We start from the raw sequence: 21322 nt of genomic DNA, 5'->3' as shown, positions 1-21322 counted from the left end.
TGCCTTGAGAACAGCAGAAAGCAGCAACTGATTGGTGAAAACCTGACGATTTTGGAAGCACTTTGGTTTTGAGTTCAGCTTTTGGAACAGCCAAATGCTGAGAAAACTATTGTCATTGAAGCTGAGATTAGAGACAAGAAAACTTTAAAGATTCCATGATTCTATGAAAATGGAAAAGACTCAGCCACATAAACTGTTTTCTAAATTTCTGTAAACAGATTTTCTAAATTTAAATCATCTACACAATTGGATAAATAATACCAAAACAGAATTCAACACCCTGCTACAACATCCACTAGATTATTTTATGCCTGTAGTTTCAAATAATTGTTCAGCAACATTTTAGATAAGTCTCTGTCAGAGGAAATGGGGCTAACCCAAGTTCTCCTTTCAGGTTAGGTACTACTATGATCAAAAGGAAAAAGACATGAAAAAATTCACTCCTTTAGATAGGATCTGAACCAACTGAAGTGAATCTCTTGTGAAATTTAATGGATAACAAAATCTCTTTTTAATACTGATCCCAAAGGCATAAGAGAAAAACCAAGAACTAATCTGATAAAATACCTCTTTAGATTACATTGATATTTCTACACTGCACGTACACAGGTTTTTTTCCTATCCCTTCTGTATGAAGTTATTTTGAATTAAAATATACCTCTGCTAAAGTGAGGGAAAACTTTATCAATGACATCAATGAGGTCAGAGTTTCAGCAACTTAGTCTAAGCATAGAAAGAAAAACACAACTCCATCTTGCATCATTAGCTCGTGCATGGGAACCTTTTTTTTTCATGCTAAAGAAAATTAATAGGAATGGCAAATACTCCAGGCAAATTTGGGCAAATGCCACTGACTCCTGTGTACTTTATTAGAAAACTAATTAGTAATCAAAACTGAGTAATATATTCTGTAGAAATATTTATAGCTCTCTTCCTGACTCTCATTATCCAGGACTACAGCAGTCTCCCATATTAGCATGTTACACCAGCCTTGATTATGTAGAAACATTAAGGAAAATGATCTGAACCACCTACAGGTGTGACTTGGAAGTGTATTAGTAAAACTGCCTTTACTCCTATGTGGACATAGCTTCAGAATTAAAGCACTTTTAATTTAATTTTGCACGTATCAGAAGCAAAGTAAACAAACTGAAATCAAGGTAAAATCAACAGTAAAACTATATATGTAAGCAGTAAATATCATTAAATCCACATTTTAATGATTTCCAAAGTACAGTAAGCAAAATTCTTAATTGCAAAATGTTTTATTCTGAATGCAGTTTTATTGAGATGAAAATAACTTGCATTAAAATTATTTTAAATTTTCAACTTTCATGAATAACAAGGTTTTCTCTACAGAATTCTATGGGAAATATGTGGTCACAATTTCATGAACCATAACCCTAACTTCATCTGTTAGGCACTTGGGACAGTTTTGTTGCTTAGCTAGTATTTATACTTTTCCCAACACCATTCAATCTTTTCATTTTCTCAGAGCCTTTGATTGCATTATCCATAGTATGCTTCTGTCACAGTACAAGCTTGCTTTTTACTGGGCAAATGGTTCTCCATAGAGGGAGAAGCAGCCTGATGGGACAGGCAATCCTCCAGGGAACAGTGATAGGACAAATTTGGAAACAGGGATTTGGACTTATGGGTTCCTGCCTGGGCTGTGGAGGCTATTGGTCAGAGACTGAACTTTGAACCAATCACAAGTGCTTGCCAAGGAATATTAAGGAGGTTATATAAGGAGCAGTTCAGAACATTAAAGGGCTTTTTGTCATATGGTCACAGAGTGTTTGTGTCTCTGTCTTGGATTGGGCACCTATCACATAACATGCTTCCATACTATGTATAATTGCATATTTCCTTGCAATAGAAACCAAGTACATTTCTCAGATTCTGGACAGCACTGGCATTCTCATAGTCACAGATTATAGATAGCCAAATGTTTAAAAGGGCAGGAGATTATGTGTCTGTATCATATAATAACAATAACATTTCAGATGCTTAATGGCCAGTTTGGACTTGACCTTTATCCTTTGCCAGCAAGATAAAGTTAAATTACTTTAAATTCCTTCATCCCCTGAAGGTCTAGAACAAAAGAACACCTGAGTGCTGGATACCCTGGCTGTGGGAAAAGAAAGTAAGGGGATGCTCAGATGGGCACAGGTCTGTCCTGTGGTGACATACAGGGGGACATTTTGCAGTGGATGGCACTGTTCCACTGCTAGGAATATGACCAGGTGACCCACATTAGGTTTCCCATCATGCTATTAACATTCCTAAATACTGCTGCATAAAAGCAAAGTTTTCTGTGTGTTTTTTTTTTTTCTCATTACATTTAAAAAGAAGAAAAAAATAAAAGAAAATACATTTTATGGAGAAAGGTTGAATCTGTAGTGAAAACTCAAAAGCAAAGATGCTGATATAGTCTCTAGAATAGGAAGCTGATGCTGGCAGGATGTGCCATGGGAAGTACCACACTGGATTTACTTCATGCCTTGTTTCTTCTCTTATCATTTTCAGAGACAGGATGCTGGGGCCAATGGACTTTTGATCTGATTCAGCCATACTGAAAGAAATATCCCTTTACTGTTCCTGAAGGATGTTTGTCTTTTAGCAATAGCTTCTCATTGCCAGGTTTGCATCTCTTCTGTATTCCTCACAAACCTGGCTATTGCTGCAGCTGCATGATAAACAGCCTTACACCTTCTCTCCAGCATGAGGATATTCACACTCTTTCTCTGCAGACAGAGTCATGGTATTTAGCTGTCTTCACAATTTATGTGAGGCAATGACTGCCTGCCTGCGATTTGGGCTAGCAGTGGAGAAAATAAAAAGTCTTTCTCAGATGTGAAGTTTTCATATCACATTGATCAATGCAAAGCAATAGAAAACAAAACCACAATGGGACAATTGCTTTGAGGGAACATGGCATTGTGGAACTGGAAAATTGTTAAGAAATATATAAATGAGGAAACATCCATGTTCCTATTCTTCTGTAGGCTTGATAAAAGCTTCTGTGGCTTTGGGAAGGTTGTATCACTTGGATGAGAATATTTTGAGGTTTTGATCACTTAAAAAAATGTATTTGTATAGGTACACAATCCATGACTACATTGTGACAGTTCTGCAATGGTGCTTGTTAATGTAGATGTGGAATTGGACAAGAAAGTGGGCTAGTGGATAAACAGCAAGAACGTGAAGTCAGGATTTTGCTGCTTGTTTAGTAAAAGATCTGACAGCGCTTGCTAGAAAGTCTGTGTATTTTGGCTTCAAGCATACATAGTGCTTTATTATTAATCCTGATTTGTTGTTTTATTCCAGTAATAGCAAACTTTGAAAAATAGGAAAAAAAAAGGTAAGCTGGAGTTTTCAGCAATGAAGATTTTTTTTGACTAATATGTTGTCAGGATTAATTCACTAATATGTAAGTGAGTACTTTCAGATCATTGCACTGAAGTTGCACTACAAAGGAAGTATGTAATTTGTTTTTTCACATCTGAAGCCCATTATTAGTACAACAAATAAAGAACATTTTAAATGTCAGGGAAGAATAGAAGTTACAAATAAACAAAATCCTGTCTTAAATCATACACGACATATAAAAAAGCAGGCTTGCTCACTGCAGAACAGTATTTCATTTTTGCCTAAATTAAAGAGTATTTATTTTTCCAACACATTTTCATTAATGATCACTTGAGATGTTTATAACACAATGGGCAGTAAACACAAGACCTATTCATCAGTCTTCTCCTGGTTACAGCCAAAGTGGCCTTTCACACCACCATGAGACACAAATGAGGATATCCTGCCAACTGCATCATCTGCTTCCAGTCCCTCATCTTCTCATGCTGACAAAGAGAGCACTGGTGGGCAGCAGCCATGGCTTCCCTGGACACATTCCAGGAGTGACTGATGTTGGGGACTGCCCTCCTCCAGTGCCCATCAATCTACTTTTGAGTCTGACACATTCACACATTTTCCTTTTAATCTTTTTTTGTCCTCTGGCATCACTTCTTGTTCTCCTATTTCTTTTTTTCCTCTAGCTCCTTGTGCTCAAAGGGCTTGAAGGGTTGGTTACGGTTGGGCTAGCACCTGGCTCTGAAAGGGAGAAAGACAGCTAACATGGTTTAAACAGAACTTAATTAAATTTTTTGCTCCTTTCTGCAGGGTCTAGTGAGAGCTTATGTGCTCACTGCATCACTGAGAAATACTCGAGGAATAATTGGTCCCAGGAGAGTCAAATGCCGGTGCCTTGAGATTCCCCCTTCACACTCAGTAGTTTCCTTTGTTATCTTCCCACTTCTGATATTAACCAGCAGAATAAGCACTGAACTGGAATGTTTCTGTCATATTTTTCTTTTTCAGAAAAAAAGCTCCTTTTTCTCTCCATCTCTTTTGAGATTTTTTTTTGTGACTAATGGCCTCACAATGTTCTGAGCAAGAAGAGAACTTGGAGGTGAGCCTTGTGCTCCTCAGTGTCCTTGTGTTGTAAATTTGGATCAAAACTACAGGTAAGAATTAGATCTCCAAAGAAAACTGAGGCCATGTCTACCATAGCCTGGCAGACTCCTGCAGTCCAGAGATGTGACTTGTGGTCAGAACTGCTGCTCTGGTAGTTAGCTGTATGGGGGGCAAATCAGTCCCCTTTTTTCCCCCCAGCACAACGTGTTTTCCTCAGATAATTGTGGAACTACAAAGCAAAAGGCCCCACCAGGAGATCTTTGTCTGATTGGAATGCTGGTATATCCATGAAAATATCTCAGGCTGAGATTGCCAGTTCACCAGGCAGAGAAGGCCTGAATCTGCAATCAAAGTTCTACTGTTGACTTAAAAAATGCTGGGGAGGTTTCATTACATGTAACTCTTAACTACTGCAAACAGATCAATAAGTATTCTAGAGGATGATCCATGTTTGACTACATTTACTCTTCTTGAGTATGTCTGGGCAAACTCATGAGAGTATTCCTATGAGTTGAACCATATACTCTGTGGCTTAAATATTCAAAAGTTAATCTCCCAGTTTTTCATTTTCATTAGATTTTGGTAATGAAAAGTTGGAAATGCACTAGATTTCTTGAAAAACAGTTTGGGAATGACATAATACAAAATAAAGCATACCCCAAAGAGCAGAGAATGTCATCCACTTTGTAATATGACATTTGTTTCCTGCAAACAATGGAATCTTAGTACTTGCAATCTTCTGAGTGCACTTCTACCCAGTGTAGATATTGCAGAGAATAGCACTGTTTCAGGTAATTTTATTTTAATTTTTTTGGGTCCATGAAAAATTTTTGAAAAGACTTATGAAAAAGAGAAGGGATGTAGATCAGAGAGGTTAGGTTGTGGTGTGCTTTATGTAATATTCTATTTCCTGTAGAGGTCACTGCCAATTTGATATACATTACAGCAAGAAATCCTGCAGTGGAAAATAATGGAATATATTTTCATTTTATTAAAATCTAGCTTGTGAAAATTAGCATAACACTTGAAAACTGAGCCTAATACTACTAGCTTTTTTGGCCTTACTTGTGCTACCTGATGTTCTTGTTATCCTCATGAAGTTCCTGTTTCTTGAATACAACTTCAATGACATTCTTCGGAAATGAATTTGCAGAGTGTGCAATTACCCTGTTGAAAATCATCTATTTCTTTTTTCAGTTATAAATGCATTATCTTTTGTCTAAATGGATGCTTCCTTGTTTATATCTGATGAGAAGAAGCAATTCTATTAGCTCTATCCACCTTTCCAGTCTTTTTCTGTGTACATTTATTCCATTTCCTTGTATTTATTTCTGGTTTAAAGAATAGTGTTCATCTATCTTCATAACAGTATTTTTCCATGTCTAAGAGTCTTTGTCATCAGTTCTGGCCTTCTTCTATTTTTTGCTATGTCATCCCTGGGGACATAAAATCTCTATAATAAATCGTAATGACAAAGTATAAATTAATTTAGCATGCATTTGCACACAATAATCTGCTTCCTCTAGGACTCTTGGTATTTCCTGAACTGACTTACAGTTGATTCAACCAGCTGTCAATTTTTAAAATAAGTCTATTTTCCAAAAGTATTTTGCTTTTCTCTCTTACCCGTTTTCTTTGGACAAAGATCTACATTGACTAACTTACATGCCAAGCCACAAACAGCTTTTCTGTATGTGAGTATTTCAAATCAAAGTGGGTTTGTTATCAATAAGAATGGAGTTTGGCTAAAGACAGATTTCCTTTCCCTTGTAGGGTTGGCCCTCCCCTTTCTATTGGTAAACCTTGAGAGTTTAGAAAGGAAGGTTAGACTATCTTGGGGTGTTTTCTGGCTCCTTAAACCAGCTATATTTATGTTTTGTTTTAAATGAGAATTATACTACAACCCCAAAAGAGTAAAACACAACCTTTTTCAAATTGTTTAGAACAGCTTTTCTGTAATAAATGTGACATACACACCTATGTACATACAAGTGAAATGTAAGTATTGCATTTGAATGAGCTTGGACTTTGTGATGACTTGCAGAACTCATGTAGTGCAGTCACCCAGAAATTGCATTCCTAAAAATTGTATATTATATCACACAATATGCATTTCTCATACATATCACATATGTTTTAGCTTGAAGTTGGCTAGGGAACTGCTTGGAAGCATGGGGGAAAACACGAAGAAGGAAGTTTTGCTCTGAACTCTGGTATTACTAGTTGCTGAACTTTCCTCCCTTTCTGCCATTCAGAAGATATAGCCCTGGCATTGCCTATTTTTGTGAACTTTGATGCAGTTGTAGGTAGATGTCCACTGTAAACACTTCAGAAAGCTAAGATGAAAAAGGCAAAACAACACACTCCACAAATTAGAAAGGGAGAATAACAAAGATATGACAATTAGTCATTAAAACCTTCATGAGATAAATTCAAGGCTGGGACTCTAGCACTATTAGTGTCCAGAAAGTGAAAATCACATGGGGGTAGGAATCTAGGAAAGGATATACAGATACTCCAGTGCCTATACTGTATTCTGGCACAGCGCTATAAAGACAGCTTTCACCATGAAATGGCCAACAATGGGCACCTGCAGGGGGAGAGGGATGTCCCCTAAGGCCTGTGGTGTGTGCCTAATGCTGCTGGGAAGGCAAATCTCACCTTGCTAGAGAAGTCCCCAACAGCCTGGCGAAGGTCTGAGTACCAGGTGCAGCTGAGAAGGTTGGCAATGGTGGCAGCAGCAGTGGATGTGTCATCTCTAGCACAACATGGGTTTGGTCTTGCATCTTGCCTGGAACAGCAGCACTGCAGCCATGTTCAGGCAGCCACAGCAAGGTTAGTCTGTCAGGAGGGGTGAGAGACCCCTCACCTGAGATGCTGATTGTGGCACAGATGAGTGAGAGGTGCCAGGAACAGTAACTGGGATTTGAAAGGCAAATGCTGAGACCTGTTGGGATGGATCCAGCACCTGAAACCATTGTGCATGTACCTGAAAGTCTGGTGATATCCAAAGATCCTGCAGCCTGGAGTCACTGAAATACACTAAAGCCACTAAGTGTCATGGAGTTACTTGGTATGGTACAGGGGATCACCTTTCTGCTCTTCACTTTTGACATTTTTGCTCTCTGTCTCCTGAGAGTCTGGTTTAGGCCAGCAAAAGAACTCCATCCTTTTCTCTCCTGGGTCATAGCCTGGAGTAAAAGACGAAAGGAGAAACATATTTTTCAGCAGCATAATGTTTTGCCAGGTCATGAAGTGGCTGCTAAAACCATGTTGCCTGGCTTTTCTTTCGAAACAGCTCAGAGCTCCTTGGGAGTCAGAGACAAAGGCTGCATTTTCTGTTACTTCTCTCACCTTTTTTGCCCCCAGATCTGTGCTCCCTTAAGGGAGATAGGATCAGAGTTCAGAAGAGGAATCATTAATTTTTTTCTCATAATGATATCTATAAAGATGTTTATAGCATTTTAAACACCATGCAGGAAGCTTCTCAAACAGGATTCCACAGCTTTCCCCTGAATACAATTTAGGGACACATGACAATATAGTTTTTTAAAAGGAAAAAACTTTGTATTTAACTGTTTTGTATTCTTTTTCACTCTAAGCAGATCCAGTTGGTAGAGGCCAGCTTCTTGTTCAGGAAATCCAAATTCGATTAGTTGTATCTAATTAATTTTAAAAGGAAATAATAAACTTATAGGCCCAAATCTGTAGAACAAATCAGCAGAAAATAATGTTCTTCTCAGAAGAAAATGAGGTAGCGCTTAGCCATGCCCTGAGGTCTTGAAGGTAAATAGAAAATGTGAACTGAAATTCTTACCTCTCTAAAGTCAACCGGATTGATTTTCAGTGACCAAAGTAAAGCCAAGTTTTCACACTGAAGTTCAAGCTCTTAGAAGAAAATCTAAGGGGAAAAAATTATCAAAATTAATAAAAATTAAAAAGACCAAAGGCATGTAGTTAATTTTGTGTGTATTGGGAATGCTGTGTGAATTTCTTAGTGACACCATAACTGAGCAGAATCATAAGTATTTGCAAAATTTACACCTAATGGTAGAATTGGTGTTTCAGGCAGCCATAAGAAAAATAGCATAAGGAAGGCATTGGATTAAAACAGTAGGGTCATGTGGTGACAAATACCTTATTTGATCTTTTCAAGGTCTAAATACACAACTCAAATCAAATAAAATGGTTGTTTTCTACTCAGATTTACACAAACATGTGCCAATATAGCTTAGAAATATTTTTGTTTATAAATTTGAAGGAGTGTGAGGTTAAAGAACGAGTTATAAATTGACTTGGCCTTCTAGAGGAAATCTATGCTAAACCTGATCTGTCTTTAATAACCGAGAATGTGTTTTGTCTCCTACCCTCTTGAGATTCGGTTCATATTAATGCAAGCAAGATGTGAAAGGAAATTCTGTGCTTCACTTTTTAGTAGTTTTTAGTCTCACAAGAGAAGGGATTGAAAACGAGATAAAGAAGACTTTGTTTGAAAACCTACTGTAAAACTAAAGGCTTTCAGAGTCCTTCAAACACTTGTGCACTTGCTTTATGCTGATTGCTATAATTTTGTGAAGTTCATTTCCAAGACAGAGGGTTAAAACTGCACTGGTGTAAATTCTGTGGTTACAGGTACAAATAAAGTGAATGTATCTTTTGTGGAGTCAGCTACAAATTATAGTTAGCTACACAGCATTCCTAAGTCATATTACAGAAATCCTGAACCACTACAAAAGAGAATTTACAGTTAAAACTGTGATGCCTCTGAGGTTAGCTTAGTACACAGGACATTTTATGACAGAAAAAGTCCTTTTCTCATTGATTTGCAAAACTCGAATCCGTGGGTGTCCTTCTGCCACGATGGGAGCTGAAGGCAGCAGGCAGCACACGGAGCTGCGTTCCTGCCCCGGGGTGAGCCCTGCTCCGGTTAGGCAGGTAGGGGCACATTGCAGCCAAAAACAGCCTCAGCAAAGCCCTGCTGCTCAGCCCCCAAGGCACCAGGCAGCCACAGCAAGACCTGCAAGTTGTCATGAGGGATCCTCGAGTATTATGGCCTTTCACTAGTGAAATCAGAGCAGCATTAAGGAAGAGAAGAACCAAAAATGGTCGTTTTAGAGCAGTTTACCAGTTCTTGGGACATCTGACCCTAATTCACAGATCAAACTAATGTATAAAGTATCCTAGCAAACCTGCCTGAGAACTAAGAATCAATGAAAATACCAGCTGGTACACAGGGCATTAAACCTGGATCATTCAGCCATCAAACTGGCAGCTCCTGGCACTCACTGGGCTCCGGCTGGATGCACCAGGCTTTTCCCCCTGGCTCAGGGCTCCACCTGTGCAGGGGAGCAGGCCCGGGCTGTGAGCCTGCCCCTCCTCAGAGGCACCCCGGGCACACGGGCGGGCACACACACAGCGGGTGGGTAAAGCAGCAGGTACACGGGCGGATGGATGCACAGGTGGGTATGCTTGGCAGATACACGGCTGGGTGCGCCAGGACCATTTGCAGAGTTGTCGGGCCATCTGTGGCGCTCTGCGGGTGCCGCTACTCCCGCTACCCAGACGGGTCCAGCTTCACCTCCGAGTGCCCGCGTTACCCCACAGACATCCTGCTGCCACCGCTGGCCAGGTCCTTATCCTCCTTGTCCCGCCGTGCCTGCGGGAGGCGGCGGGCCCGGCGCTGTTGCCGCGGTGATGCCGGGCACCCCCTGCCCGTGCCCGCCTCACAAACATGGCAGCGGCAGCGGCTCCGGCGGGGCGCGGCGGCAGGTGAGGAGCGGCGGGAGGCGCCGGCTCCGGGCCCTGCCCTGCCCGGCCCGCCCCGCGCCTCGGGCCGCCCGTCCCCGCTCCATCCGCAGGCCGGTGGGCGAGGCGGTGGCGGGGGGCGGGCTCCCGGCGCCGCCAGGCAGCTCCTCCCTCTCTCTCTCCCTCGCTCCCTCGCTGCCTGCCGGCCGGGAGCCCCCGGCGGGGTGACAGCCCTGCCGAGCGCAGCAGCCCCGGCCGGGGCTGCGGAGCAGCGCCCGCTCCCGCCTCGGCCCGCTCGCTGCCGGGACGCAGCGGGGCCGCCCTGCGCCCGCCATGTGGAAGCTCAACAAGAGCAGCAAAGTTCTGCTGGACGACTCGCCCGAGGAGGAGGAGACGCGTCCCCGCGGGCCGCCGCCCGCCGCCGCCTTCGCGGCCCCTCAGGTAGGAGCGCGGAGTCGCTTCGCAGGGGTCGTGGCGCTCGGCCCCGCTGCCGCTGCCCCGCTCTCCGGCGGCATGAGTAATCACTTTTCCCACCCTGATGTGCCGGCAGGCTGGCCCTGGTCGGAGCTGGGAGTGTTTGAGCGGATCGTGCGACTGTCACCCGGTTTTTTGAGGTGCTGACTGGCCTACCCAGCCCTGTTTCCTTCAGCAGCCGGCCTCCGGCGTACCTGGAACTTGCTGTCCTTCATTCCAGTGGCTTCATACCGCAGGGTACTTTCTCTTCCAGCCCTAGGCAGAGGCACTGCAACCCATCTGTTAAGCACAATACATTGAACAAGGATGTTTAAGAACGTAACTTTATTTGTGCGTTTGTGTAGAGCACCGATGTTTTGGCAGGTTGCTTTTTTCGTGTGGTTTCAGTAATGGTAGTTCACGATCTTTAAATAGCTGCAATCTTGTTTGAAAGCTTTTGTTTTTATGTGTTAACTTAAATACCAACAGAGACTTTCTCAACAAATATAACCTGAAAGGAAGGATGTCAATTGAGTATCAGGGAAAACAACCAAAAAACCACGTTTGTTGACTCGCTTTCAAAAACTTGGTAGCAATTAGGTATCCATCCAGCTCAGAAGCCTGTTACTCTGCCCGGTACAGCTTCGTTTATGATCTTCTCTTGCCACAGAGTTACTTTAGATATTGAATGAGAGGTTCTGAAGTAAGCAGTTGCCCAGGGTTGCGAGCCAGTGAGGTTTCTTTTCAAAAGACGCTATAAAGCCTTCGCAGCTTTCCACCCCATATTTATCTTGCCTATCTTGCTGAAAGAGCTATCTTGCTGAAAGTGTGTCTGGATAAATTAGTCTCACCGTGAGTTTCTGGTTGGCAGGTGCTGTGGGTTGTCAACACCTGTGGCAACTGCTGAAGAGCAGCCCCTCCCAGTCACAGCAGTTATTCTCTCCATCTTCCAATAGCCACAATCACCAGTTTAGCCTTGCCTTGCCCTTGCCCCTGCCCCTGCACAGTGAACAGTAGAGCCATAGCCCTTGCTACTTCTTTGGCACAGTTGTGGGGAGTCATGTGGATGACTAGGATCTTCTCCTGCAGAAGAATGGACGCTCATTTTGGAGACCCCCCCCTTCAGCGGAGGAAGGAGAACTGGGGGGCTTGAGGTGACCTCAAGTATTTCCTCCAACCTCTCACACAACATCTAACCTCTGCCTCCTACAGTTCTATTCTCAGGTGCTTGTAAGCTTCCACAGTTTTTGCTGAGCTACTGGCTTATACTGTCATAGCCCTCGTAGACTTGCTCACCTCCAGATCCCTCCTCGAACACCAAAGGTCACCGAAAGCTTCCAGTAAACCCCACCAACTCTTCACTGCTCCTCTTCTCTGACACTAGTGGTCCAGGCCCTCTCTGAGGCTCCTGACTGTAGCCTCCCAGTCAGGAGAGGATTCTTCAGACTTCTGTCCAGACAATTCTCCCAGCCCTCTACTTTAGCAACAGAGGCTGGAGTTCGTTTGTTTTGTTTTGTCCAATCCAATTGTCTTTTACTGTCCTGGGCCTCTGTTCCATTAGTTGAAGTCTCAAGTTATAATGGTGATGACAGTGATTTCTTGTGCAAAGGGCTTGCATTTTCATGAATTTTTTTAAGAAAATTCCTTTTCGACTCCCAGTGGAACTGGGATGCTGATTTTAGTGTTGGGGGTGACAGGAGAAAAATAAATTACTCTTAAGTCACTAAATGAAATATTCTTGAAAATAAAGGATTCAGTAAAGTTAGCATAACTGTAGTGTAGCTTGGCACAGAAGCTGAAGTGCAGATTATAAGCTGTTAGTTATTTTGCCTGTTAAAATCTTTTGAAAGGAATGCAACATCCTGCCCAAAATATTTAGCAATAGTAATTTTAGAGTTTATGTACACTTTAAGGAAGAACTGTAGGAACTTAGGTAGAGGCTATATAGAAAGCTCTGACCACTTGATTGACATTGTCACGATCAGGGCAGCTTTTAGGCCAGCCTTAGCTACAAGGTATTTAAACCGTGCCTGGGACAGGTGTCAAGGGAACCAAATGCACTTGTTCAGCTTGTTCTAGCTGATCTGGTCCATGTTCCTTGCTTTTAGTATTTGAAATCTTTGATGTTTCATCAGATCCTGTTTTCTTCTCCCAATAGTATGATTGTAAGGAGTGAAATCCAGTACTGTGTAGAGAGATTTGATAATGATCTGCACTCTTTGCTGTTGCATCCTGACCTGCATCAGCCAACCCCCTGGCTTTGGAGGACAGTAGCACCATGAAAACTTGGAGGAGTTGTGGGGGCAGTTCTTGTGGTAGCTTAGCTGTTCATGAGGATGCCTCAATATGTGTGTAAGTTGTTACAGTACAGCCTGCTGTGAATGAAGGATTACTTCATCAAGATGAGAAGAATCCAGGACTTCCCTAATTTTTTATCGTTAGAGCCAAAATCCAGATAATTAGTGTGAGTGCATTTTAGTAAATTAAGAAGCCCAGCTTTAGATCTCATGCAGAAGTTGACTGTTAGATTTAATTTCCTTTTCTGATACATCATTTGGTAAAAGAGTGGATTAACTAGAGTAATTGTGTTTTGACTTTGATTTATATGTTGTTTTCCCAACAACCATCTTTTGTCTTTATTTTCATTTTTAATAAGCAAGTGGGAAGAAAATCCTTAAGCTTCTACCATTCATGCTATAAATAAGGCTGAAACTTTTTACTTCAAAGGGAAGAAATTGGTAGTCACATCTATGTCATTATAGCAAACCACACTGAAAGTATTCCAGTATAATGAAATGTTGGTGCTGTATATTGCTTCTTCAAAGGTGAGAAAGAGTGAAGGAGTTCTCACTATGCAACCTAATAATTAGGACATTGCAGTAGCAGACAGGAACAAAGAATTAGTCTACTATAAGTTTAAAAAAAAAGTCCAACACAAAAAACTCCTTTGTTACTCTAGAGCAATTTTAATCATCCTATTTAGATATGGAAGCCTGATCTGGGCTTAAACAGACATTTGAATTTGTAGACGTTCATAGTTCTTAAATAGAAAAGCCTAGTTTGATCTTTAAAAAAGTTTTGACAGTTCTGGTTTTGTGTTATGCAGAATGGTTTGATTTTGTTCCAGGGGAGAACAAAAACAAATTTTAGAACATGAAAATTGCAAGGGAGGGAACTGTCAGCCTCTGGCCACTTTTTAGCAAAAGTTTCTGCATACATTCAAGTACTTTGAATTGTTAACACTTTTTTAAAATAGTAAGGTGTTTCCTGAGATAAGAAAGACAAGTAAATTTTGAAACAGTACTTGTGTAAATAAATGTGTGGATTATTGTGAAGTTTTTTTAGACCAGACAGTTTTAGACTGTGTCTTAGAAGTTAATTTTAATTTATACTTTGAAGTATAAGTATTTTTAATTTATGCAACGAAGGTGCTTTATTCATTTAAGTTATAATTAATGCATGAAGCTAACTTGACATGCATAAATAGTATACACATATGAGATAAAATTGATGTGCTTTTTGTGTGTCTCTCTGAAAATATGCTAGAAATGTACAGTGGTGCATGCCAAACTTGTGTTCAGTTTGGAATATAGTCATTATGTTTCAAACTGTAGTTGTATTTTTGGAAAGGGAAAACTGCTGGGTTTTGATTTCTGGAAGGCATTGTTTTGGCAGTTGTGCTAAGTTCTTGATGCCATCCTACCATCTAATCAGTGCTCAGGGATGTCAATGCTGTGTCAATATCGCGTGTAACTCTGATGTAAAATGGCACTCCACATTAAAATACATCTATATATTAGGGGAGGGGATGGGTGTCAGGCTGACCTATATTACCTAATGAAATTCTGACTTTCATGTAAAAATATTTCAGAACCCTAGCCTTGATCTGTTCTCCCCAGTTGTATTTTTTGTTATGTTCAAAGAGAATCTGTGCAAAAACATCTTTATGCTGAGTTTTGTTTAGACTTGCTCAGGATGTTTGAAGGTTGGCTATACAGAATTTTAGTTATCTTTTTTAATGAAGATGTTTAAGTGTCTGGTACAATTTTAATACTGGCTTTCATGTTGGAATGAGTTGAACTTGGACAAACCCTGCAGAAATGGGTGGGAGCTGAGCAGCATTTATGTTTTACTAATACATTGAATAAGGGTATTTTTAAATTAAAAAAATTAAGTAGAAAATGTTAATCCAGATAATGCCTTTCCTTCACTTTCTAGCCATTTCTGTGTGTCTCAGGCTTTGCCTTCAGTACTCCAGTAATCTCATCATACCTTCTCCTCTGCCTGTTTTTTTCCTCTTCATTGGAGTTGTTCTTGTGACATTTCAGTGGCATTTTCCTGGCTAAAATCCATCACCTATATTCTGTCATCATTCTTGAACATTAGATTGTGGTACAGTCAGTGAAGACTTCCCTGAGCCTTCCTTGAACTGCCTTTCGTGCTTTTCCTTCTTCTTGTCATAAACAATCTTTCAGCAGTTTCTCGAGTGGGTCCTCTTTCTTTCTCACAGTCTTTCTGGAGCTCTACAGAGCTGACAGTGTCTTTTGGGGCTTTAGGCCTTCTAAGTTTTAAATACTTTTTGTTTTTGAGGTGCTTCACTTCTTAATTTATACTGTGATTTTTTACACAGTTGGCTGTTTCTCACTTCTTATCCCCTCTCTGTTGGCTTATTCTAACTCTTAAAAGTCCACAAAGCACATATTGGTCTCCTATTACAGACACCATCACTATATATTTTTTCTTTCAGCCAAGCCTGTAACCTGCAGGTTGTCGGTGGTTTTTATCTATTGTGTGAAAGAGAATTTGTGTCCTAGACTTTATTGTTGTTTCCTCCATGAATTCCAGGTCAAGTCTGCTTTCTCTCTCTCTTTTTTTTTTTTTTTTTTTTTTCCCTTGCTGTCTAGACAGCTGAAATTCTTGTGCAGACCCTTTCTTCCCATACTGATGGTGATTACTTCCTCTGCAGCTTGTAATACCTATGCTGTGGTTTCCCATCCCCTAGTTCCTGCGAATTCCATTGCTCATATTAATGTTGTTGCTTATGGCATAAAGTTTAAGTCCTCCTCATCCTTCAGATTCCATTTCTTCAGCTCGCCTCCCTTTGTTTCAGGAAATTTGCATTTAAATCTCTGTCCTTGCTTTCAGGGTTTTTCTTAGTACATCCCCTTCCTCTCCCCCATTTGTCATTTTTATCATTTGTATCTTTCCTCCAGCCCGTTCTGCTTTACTGGCTCTGATTGCCAGCAGCAGCCGTGTCTGCCCTCCTCCCCTCCAGCCTAACACAGAATTATCCACTCCCACTGATCCACAAACCCACCATCATCATCTCCTCTACAGCTTTGCTTGAGATCTGCTTTCCCTAGGTTATTTGTTGCACCTTCTTGGGGTTTTATGAGGTTTCTGGAGCCATACTCTCCTGCCACTGCTGGACTTCCTACCATCAATATACAAAGTAAAACTTAATGGATTTTGAGAATGAATGAATAATTTTAATTCTTTACTGTTAAATTAGGTGTATAATGTTTTTCTCACTTTTATAGAAACTATTTGCCAGACTGTGTGAGGACATCCATAATGTAAGTAGGGTTACTAGAAGATGCTGAACACTTTACTTAGGTAGACTGTCTTTCAGCTCTGTCATCATCAAAGGTGTATTTCCAACAAGTTTTGCTGGTTCTGTGTGAGGAGCTCCAGGAAAATGTGTGTGATTGCACATGTGATAAAAGCCACATATCAAAAGGAAGCTGTACGTGTGCTGCTGAACACTGTAATAAAAAATGATGCATTCAGCCCATTTTGCAGAAACTGTACTAGGAAGATATGGCCATTAGTCATCCAAGACCTTTATTGGAGACATGTAGTTAAATGGCAAATTGCATGACTGAATAAGAACTGTATGTCTGCTACTGTCTTTTGAATTAGCATTTATTGGTTTGTTTTCTGGATAAGGAAAGAGCAAATATGAATTTCTGCTATGGCTAAGTTGTTAAAAATAATTGACAGATTTTCAGCGGGAAATTTCATCAAAATTGAAAACTTCACTAGAATAGTTGAGTTGTTACAGAAATTGAATTAAAATTGATTATCTGACCTTTTTTGTTTCAACTTTGACACTGATTTTCTTTTTATCTTAATACAGCTGTTTCCATTTAATGAAGCGTATTTGAAATATTATAAATTAGATAAAACTAAATTTTTAATGACTTATGAACTTTTAAAATGTTTTAAGGTGATCAGTCTTTAATATTCTTCCAAAAATATTTCAGAGAAGCTAAATCTGAGTAAGATGTATTATAACCTCTTACTACAGAGATGCACAATAATATGAACACTTAATAGTGTAATCTTGTGTATTGATGTAAAAACAGAAAGCATAGGAATCTGGTGTTCCAATGTTTCTCTTTGTAATGCCAGTAAAATTCAGAACTACAGAAGTATTCTTGTGTAAATACTTACATTCTGAAATTAATCTTCTCTGGTACACTTGGCCATTTATATCAATTGACAGTAAAAATATCGAAAGAGTTTAGATATTCTGTTTTAAAATGTAATGGAATGTGAAACAATAACTGAAGTGATTGAATGAAACTGAGTTGGAAAATGCTAAGCAAGTTCTTAACAGTTGTAGATGCTAAAGAAAAGAGCATAATCTTTATTATTAATACTGAATAAATTAAAATTACTTAATAGATGAAAACCAGTTTCCCTATGTTTTCAGCTCTCAGCTGATCTGGTGAGTAGTAGGCAGTTATGAGAGACTGGTCTAGAAGAATTATTTTTAATTATGTTGGATGGGTTTTCTCCTGAATCTGAAGTAGTCACCCAGACTTTTTAAAGTTAGTGGAGTAAAATAAGTTCTTTTAGAAATGATCTGAAGAATTACGTTTTAAAAGTATGTATCCAAATTAGTGTTGTCTATGAAATATATGCCAAAATTAAAGTATATTATTTAACACACCTATATTTTACATTTTCTTTTTCTTGATCAACAATAGTATTTTCAGTTTTGCTGAAGACTGGCAGAGGAAACTTGCAGCATAGGAGTCACTGGCACCATTTAGATAGTTTATTGTCATAATAAAGATGCTTTTTCTATGTGTAGGGAGCAATCTGGTGTGGAAAAGTATTGCTTATAGAAAAGAAAAAATTAATTTAAAATACCACATTACTCTTCAGCAAGATTTTAGAAATGCCTAGATTAATACTTTTCATTGGTGACATTAAGAGGAAATTTTCAATTTACACCACCTTCCCAGATGGCTGTTTTGATTCACTCATTGCTTTAGGGAAATACAAATGGAAGATGGAGATCTAGGAGTAGATGGAATGTGGATGAGGCTGATCACATTATCTTGATTTCAGTCTAGGCTATCTCTGCCAGAAAGGAGCAGAGACAATTCACAGTTCAGCACTGGAGTTTTTCTGCTGAACACATAGCCTCATGTCCAAGAAGAAAGCCATGTGTGACTGAGTAATAAAGCCTGTATTTGTTAAAATTGAAAGCCTTGTTTTTCCTTAAAGGCATGTTCAGTTTTGTGTGGGTGTTCAGGTACAGTTCAGCTTTGTTTTTCAGCTGTGTTAAAGGAATATTGAAAGTACTAGAGTTTTTTCAGTGCCCATTCACATTTGATCACTGTTGCATCAATTTCCTAACTCAGAAAGCATATATCCATGCATTGAATTTTTCCAGGTGTATGCAGCAAAAAAAAAATGAGGCCAAATGTCACTGATCATTTACTGGTAACTTTCTTCTTACTCAATGTTTGAGTGTATTTTGCATTGGTTTTTATTCAGTTCTAAACTAAGATAAGCTGAGTGACTTTTGCATTAGTAATCAGTTTTAGTCTTGTTTATTTCTTTTTACATTATATTAAGATCCTTCTCAAACCCAAGGAAATATTTTCTTTTGCTAGCTGTATTTTAAGATGGTGATCTGGCTATCTGATCTCCTCTTCCCAACCTGTGTTGTTTCTGGTCAGGCTGTGTATATGTAGTTGTTCGACTGTTTGGTTTGTAATCAGTGTTTTGGGAATCTTTCCAACTTCAGAGGTTGACTTTCAGGTTTGTGATTTCCTGAGTGAGTTTTAATTTTATTTTTTTTTTTAAACCTTCCCCTTTCCTATCACTAAATTATTTAGTAGGGTTTGTGGAGTACTGGAAATTATGTTAAATTCTTCCCTGGAGTGTATCTCTTCAGGTGCTATTTGCTTTGGGATGTTTTTTCCACTTAAATGATACATTTGTGGTACATAATCTAATTCACACTTTCAGGCATGACAACCTGGACTTTATATTACACTCAGTCCTTGATGAGATGGGATGATAGGCAGAGGGGACGCAATAAATCAATAGAAGGGTGAGAATTTGTTCCAAAAGGACCTACTCTTTTAACAATAGCTTGTTTACTCTTATGTTTGCCCAGCTAATGTGTATGTGTGTGTGTGTGTCTATGACAGGAAACTCCCACAACTGGGTAGAGAAAATCGATAATGTACCATTTTACTTACTAGAGCCCAAGAAGGGCATGCAGGACGAAATGATGTATTATTTCCCTTAACTCTTTGATGTTCAGCATTCTTCATCTTGGCCTGAATTGTAAAAGTGAATGATCTAAAGAGACTAATTAATTACTTTACCACAAAGGAAGCTGAGGGAAGCAGATTACAATTTTGATCTCTGTACAAAAAGGTTTGTGTGCTAGTTGAATTAGTCCCTTGAGTACCTTATGGTTTGCAGTATGTCCAACAAAAGGGCACTTGTTTCCTTATGAAAACACGTTGTGCATACCAACCTTCCCCTGCCTGAACTGGAGGGCTATTCAAGTTGCTGCTCAGCATTTCCCACTAGTGTTAGCATTTTCACCTAGAAATATCTAAATACTGTAATGTAGCCCAGGTTTTTCTTTTAAATTTCTTTTAAATAAGTAAAACAGTGAATTGTCATAACTGTAAGCCAACCAGACTAAAACATACTGAAATAATTTATAAGTGTTCAGCACCACTATGTGTTATGCAGCATGATAAAGAGTGAAGATGAGCTTTTTTGCATGTAGTTGCACAGCAGAATGTCCTCTAAAGAAACTTGATAAACTAAATCATAGGCTCCCTTATCTCAGAATAGAAACAGAAGTAGGGAATGTGTATCAGGAAAAGGGTGTACTAATGTGTATCACTTAAAAATACCAATTATTCTGTGGGTGACTAGGGAAGATGGGTTGTAGCGGTCTCTCATCTTTCCTCCTGGATTCTTCTCAGTGGTGGCACAGATCCCCTCCCTCCCTCTGCCGTTTCCCTCAGTTTTGTTTTGTTTTTTTAATACAAAGCCCCTCCCTCCTGCAAGGTGCACAGGTCCCTCCCTGCCGTGTGGGCCATCACTGGCTCTGAACTCTTGTACCTGCTCCTCTCCCACTCTGTTCTTGCTGTGTGGCATTAGTCTGCTTGTCTCTGCTTTCCCTAAGGATGGATTTTCCACAAAACATTTTCATCTAGCCTCTTGGAGACGGCTGAGTTCAAACCTACAGGCTGTTTCCAAGCAATGCTTGGGATGTGTGGATGGACATCACAAGCACTCTGCCGTTTTCCAAGTCTCCTTTTTCTTCAGCAGTGTATTTAAAAGGATACTATGAATACTTGATCTGTCTACTGCCCCAAAAAATGTGATTTTGGGATTGGCTTCTCACCAGGCTTTTTTGAGGGTTTAATGCACTTCAGTCTTTGTATTTCATCTCTTTAAACTCTGTGTTGCCCACTTACCATCAGCCTGGGTTGCATGAGTATAGCTGCTGCAAATGTGTGTCTCATTCCTTAGGAGGTACCACTTTGTATAATCATGAGCAGTAAAGCTGTATTATTAAAACACAGTCATAGTTATACCTTTTTAAAAGAAGCAAATTAATACTCCTTCTTGTCTACCATTTATTGTTAATTACATCTTTGGTTGACAATGGTATTCACATTTTATTATGTTGACTCCCTAACCCTATAATGCCCTTTGCATCTCGTGGTTTTCACAGTGAAAATGCCTTGCACCCTTGCTTCCTTGTGCTTAGCCTTGCAAGAGGCTGTATACCTTCACACTCCATCTTTTCTCTCTTCTAGAACATGATGTCTCTATGCACTTTTGTATTTTTATTTTCCTTCCTAAGATATTTGGAGAGCTGGAAGAATTAAAATGAGTTAGTACCTTTGGAAGGTACTAACAGTGACTTGTTTTGTTCTGGAGGTACTATTGTTGGTAGTTGAAACTGATAGTTCTGCCAGCTCTGGATGTCTGAGAATTTCTCCTCTTACCATATTTCCCCTTGGAGCTTTCCTAGTTCTTGTTGATTGTGTTTTGTTTTTTTGTTTTTTTGGTGGTTTTTTTTTTGGTTTTTTTTTTTTTTTTTGTTTTTTGGTTTTGTTTTTTTTTGTTCTTGGGAAAAATTTGGATAAAACAAGTGCTGTATTCTCTAGCTCATACCCTGTGTCCTAGCAGAGGCTCCATCATGTTAAGTTTAGGACTTTGCAACCTCATCCACAAGTTTGAGAGCTGAGAGTGTTGAGGGGAAAGGGGGAGAGTTCTGAATAATATGTGTGAACTGTTTCCATTTAAAACACTGCCAATGTTTCTTTTAGAAGTAGAGAAATGAAAAAGCTGAAAGGAGTGGAAATAGTTG

General features: G+C 39.8%; 1 protein-coding gene across 2 annotated transcripts in view; it reads left to right on the top strand.

The window, feature by feature from the left end:
• The first annotated feature begins 10391 nt into the window (after nucleotides 1-10391).
• Nucleotides 10392-21322, top strand: part of TDRP (testis development related protein) — a 55775-nt gene continuing 44844 nt past the window's right edge. The window contains exon 1 of one of the 2 annotated variants that reach the window (XM_056486739.1): nucleotides 10392-10656. In XM_056486739.1, coding sequence (XP_056342714.1) covers nucleotides 10549-10656 — 108 coding nt within the window. In that variant the 5' untranslated portion in view covers nucleotides 10392-10548. The remainder of the gene's footprint in view (nucleotides 10657-21322) is intronic. The other variant, XM_056486740.1, reaches the window with a different exon arrangement.

The sequence above is a fragment of the Oenanthe melanoleuca genome, chromosome 3 (genome assembly GCF_029582105.1).
Source record: "Oenanthe melanoleuca isolate GR-GAL-2019-014 chromosome 3, OMel1.0, whole genome shotgun sequence".
Classification (NCBI taxonomy): domain Eukaryota; kingdom Metazoa; phylum Chordata; class Aves; order Passeriformes; family Muscicapidae; genus Oenanthe; species Oenanthe melanoleuca.
The sequence above is the reverse complement of the archived record's forward strand: the minus strand, read 5'-3'. Positions and strand labels throughout refer to the sequence as shown.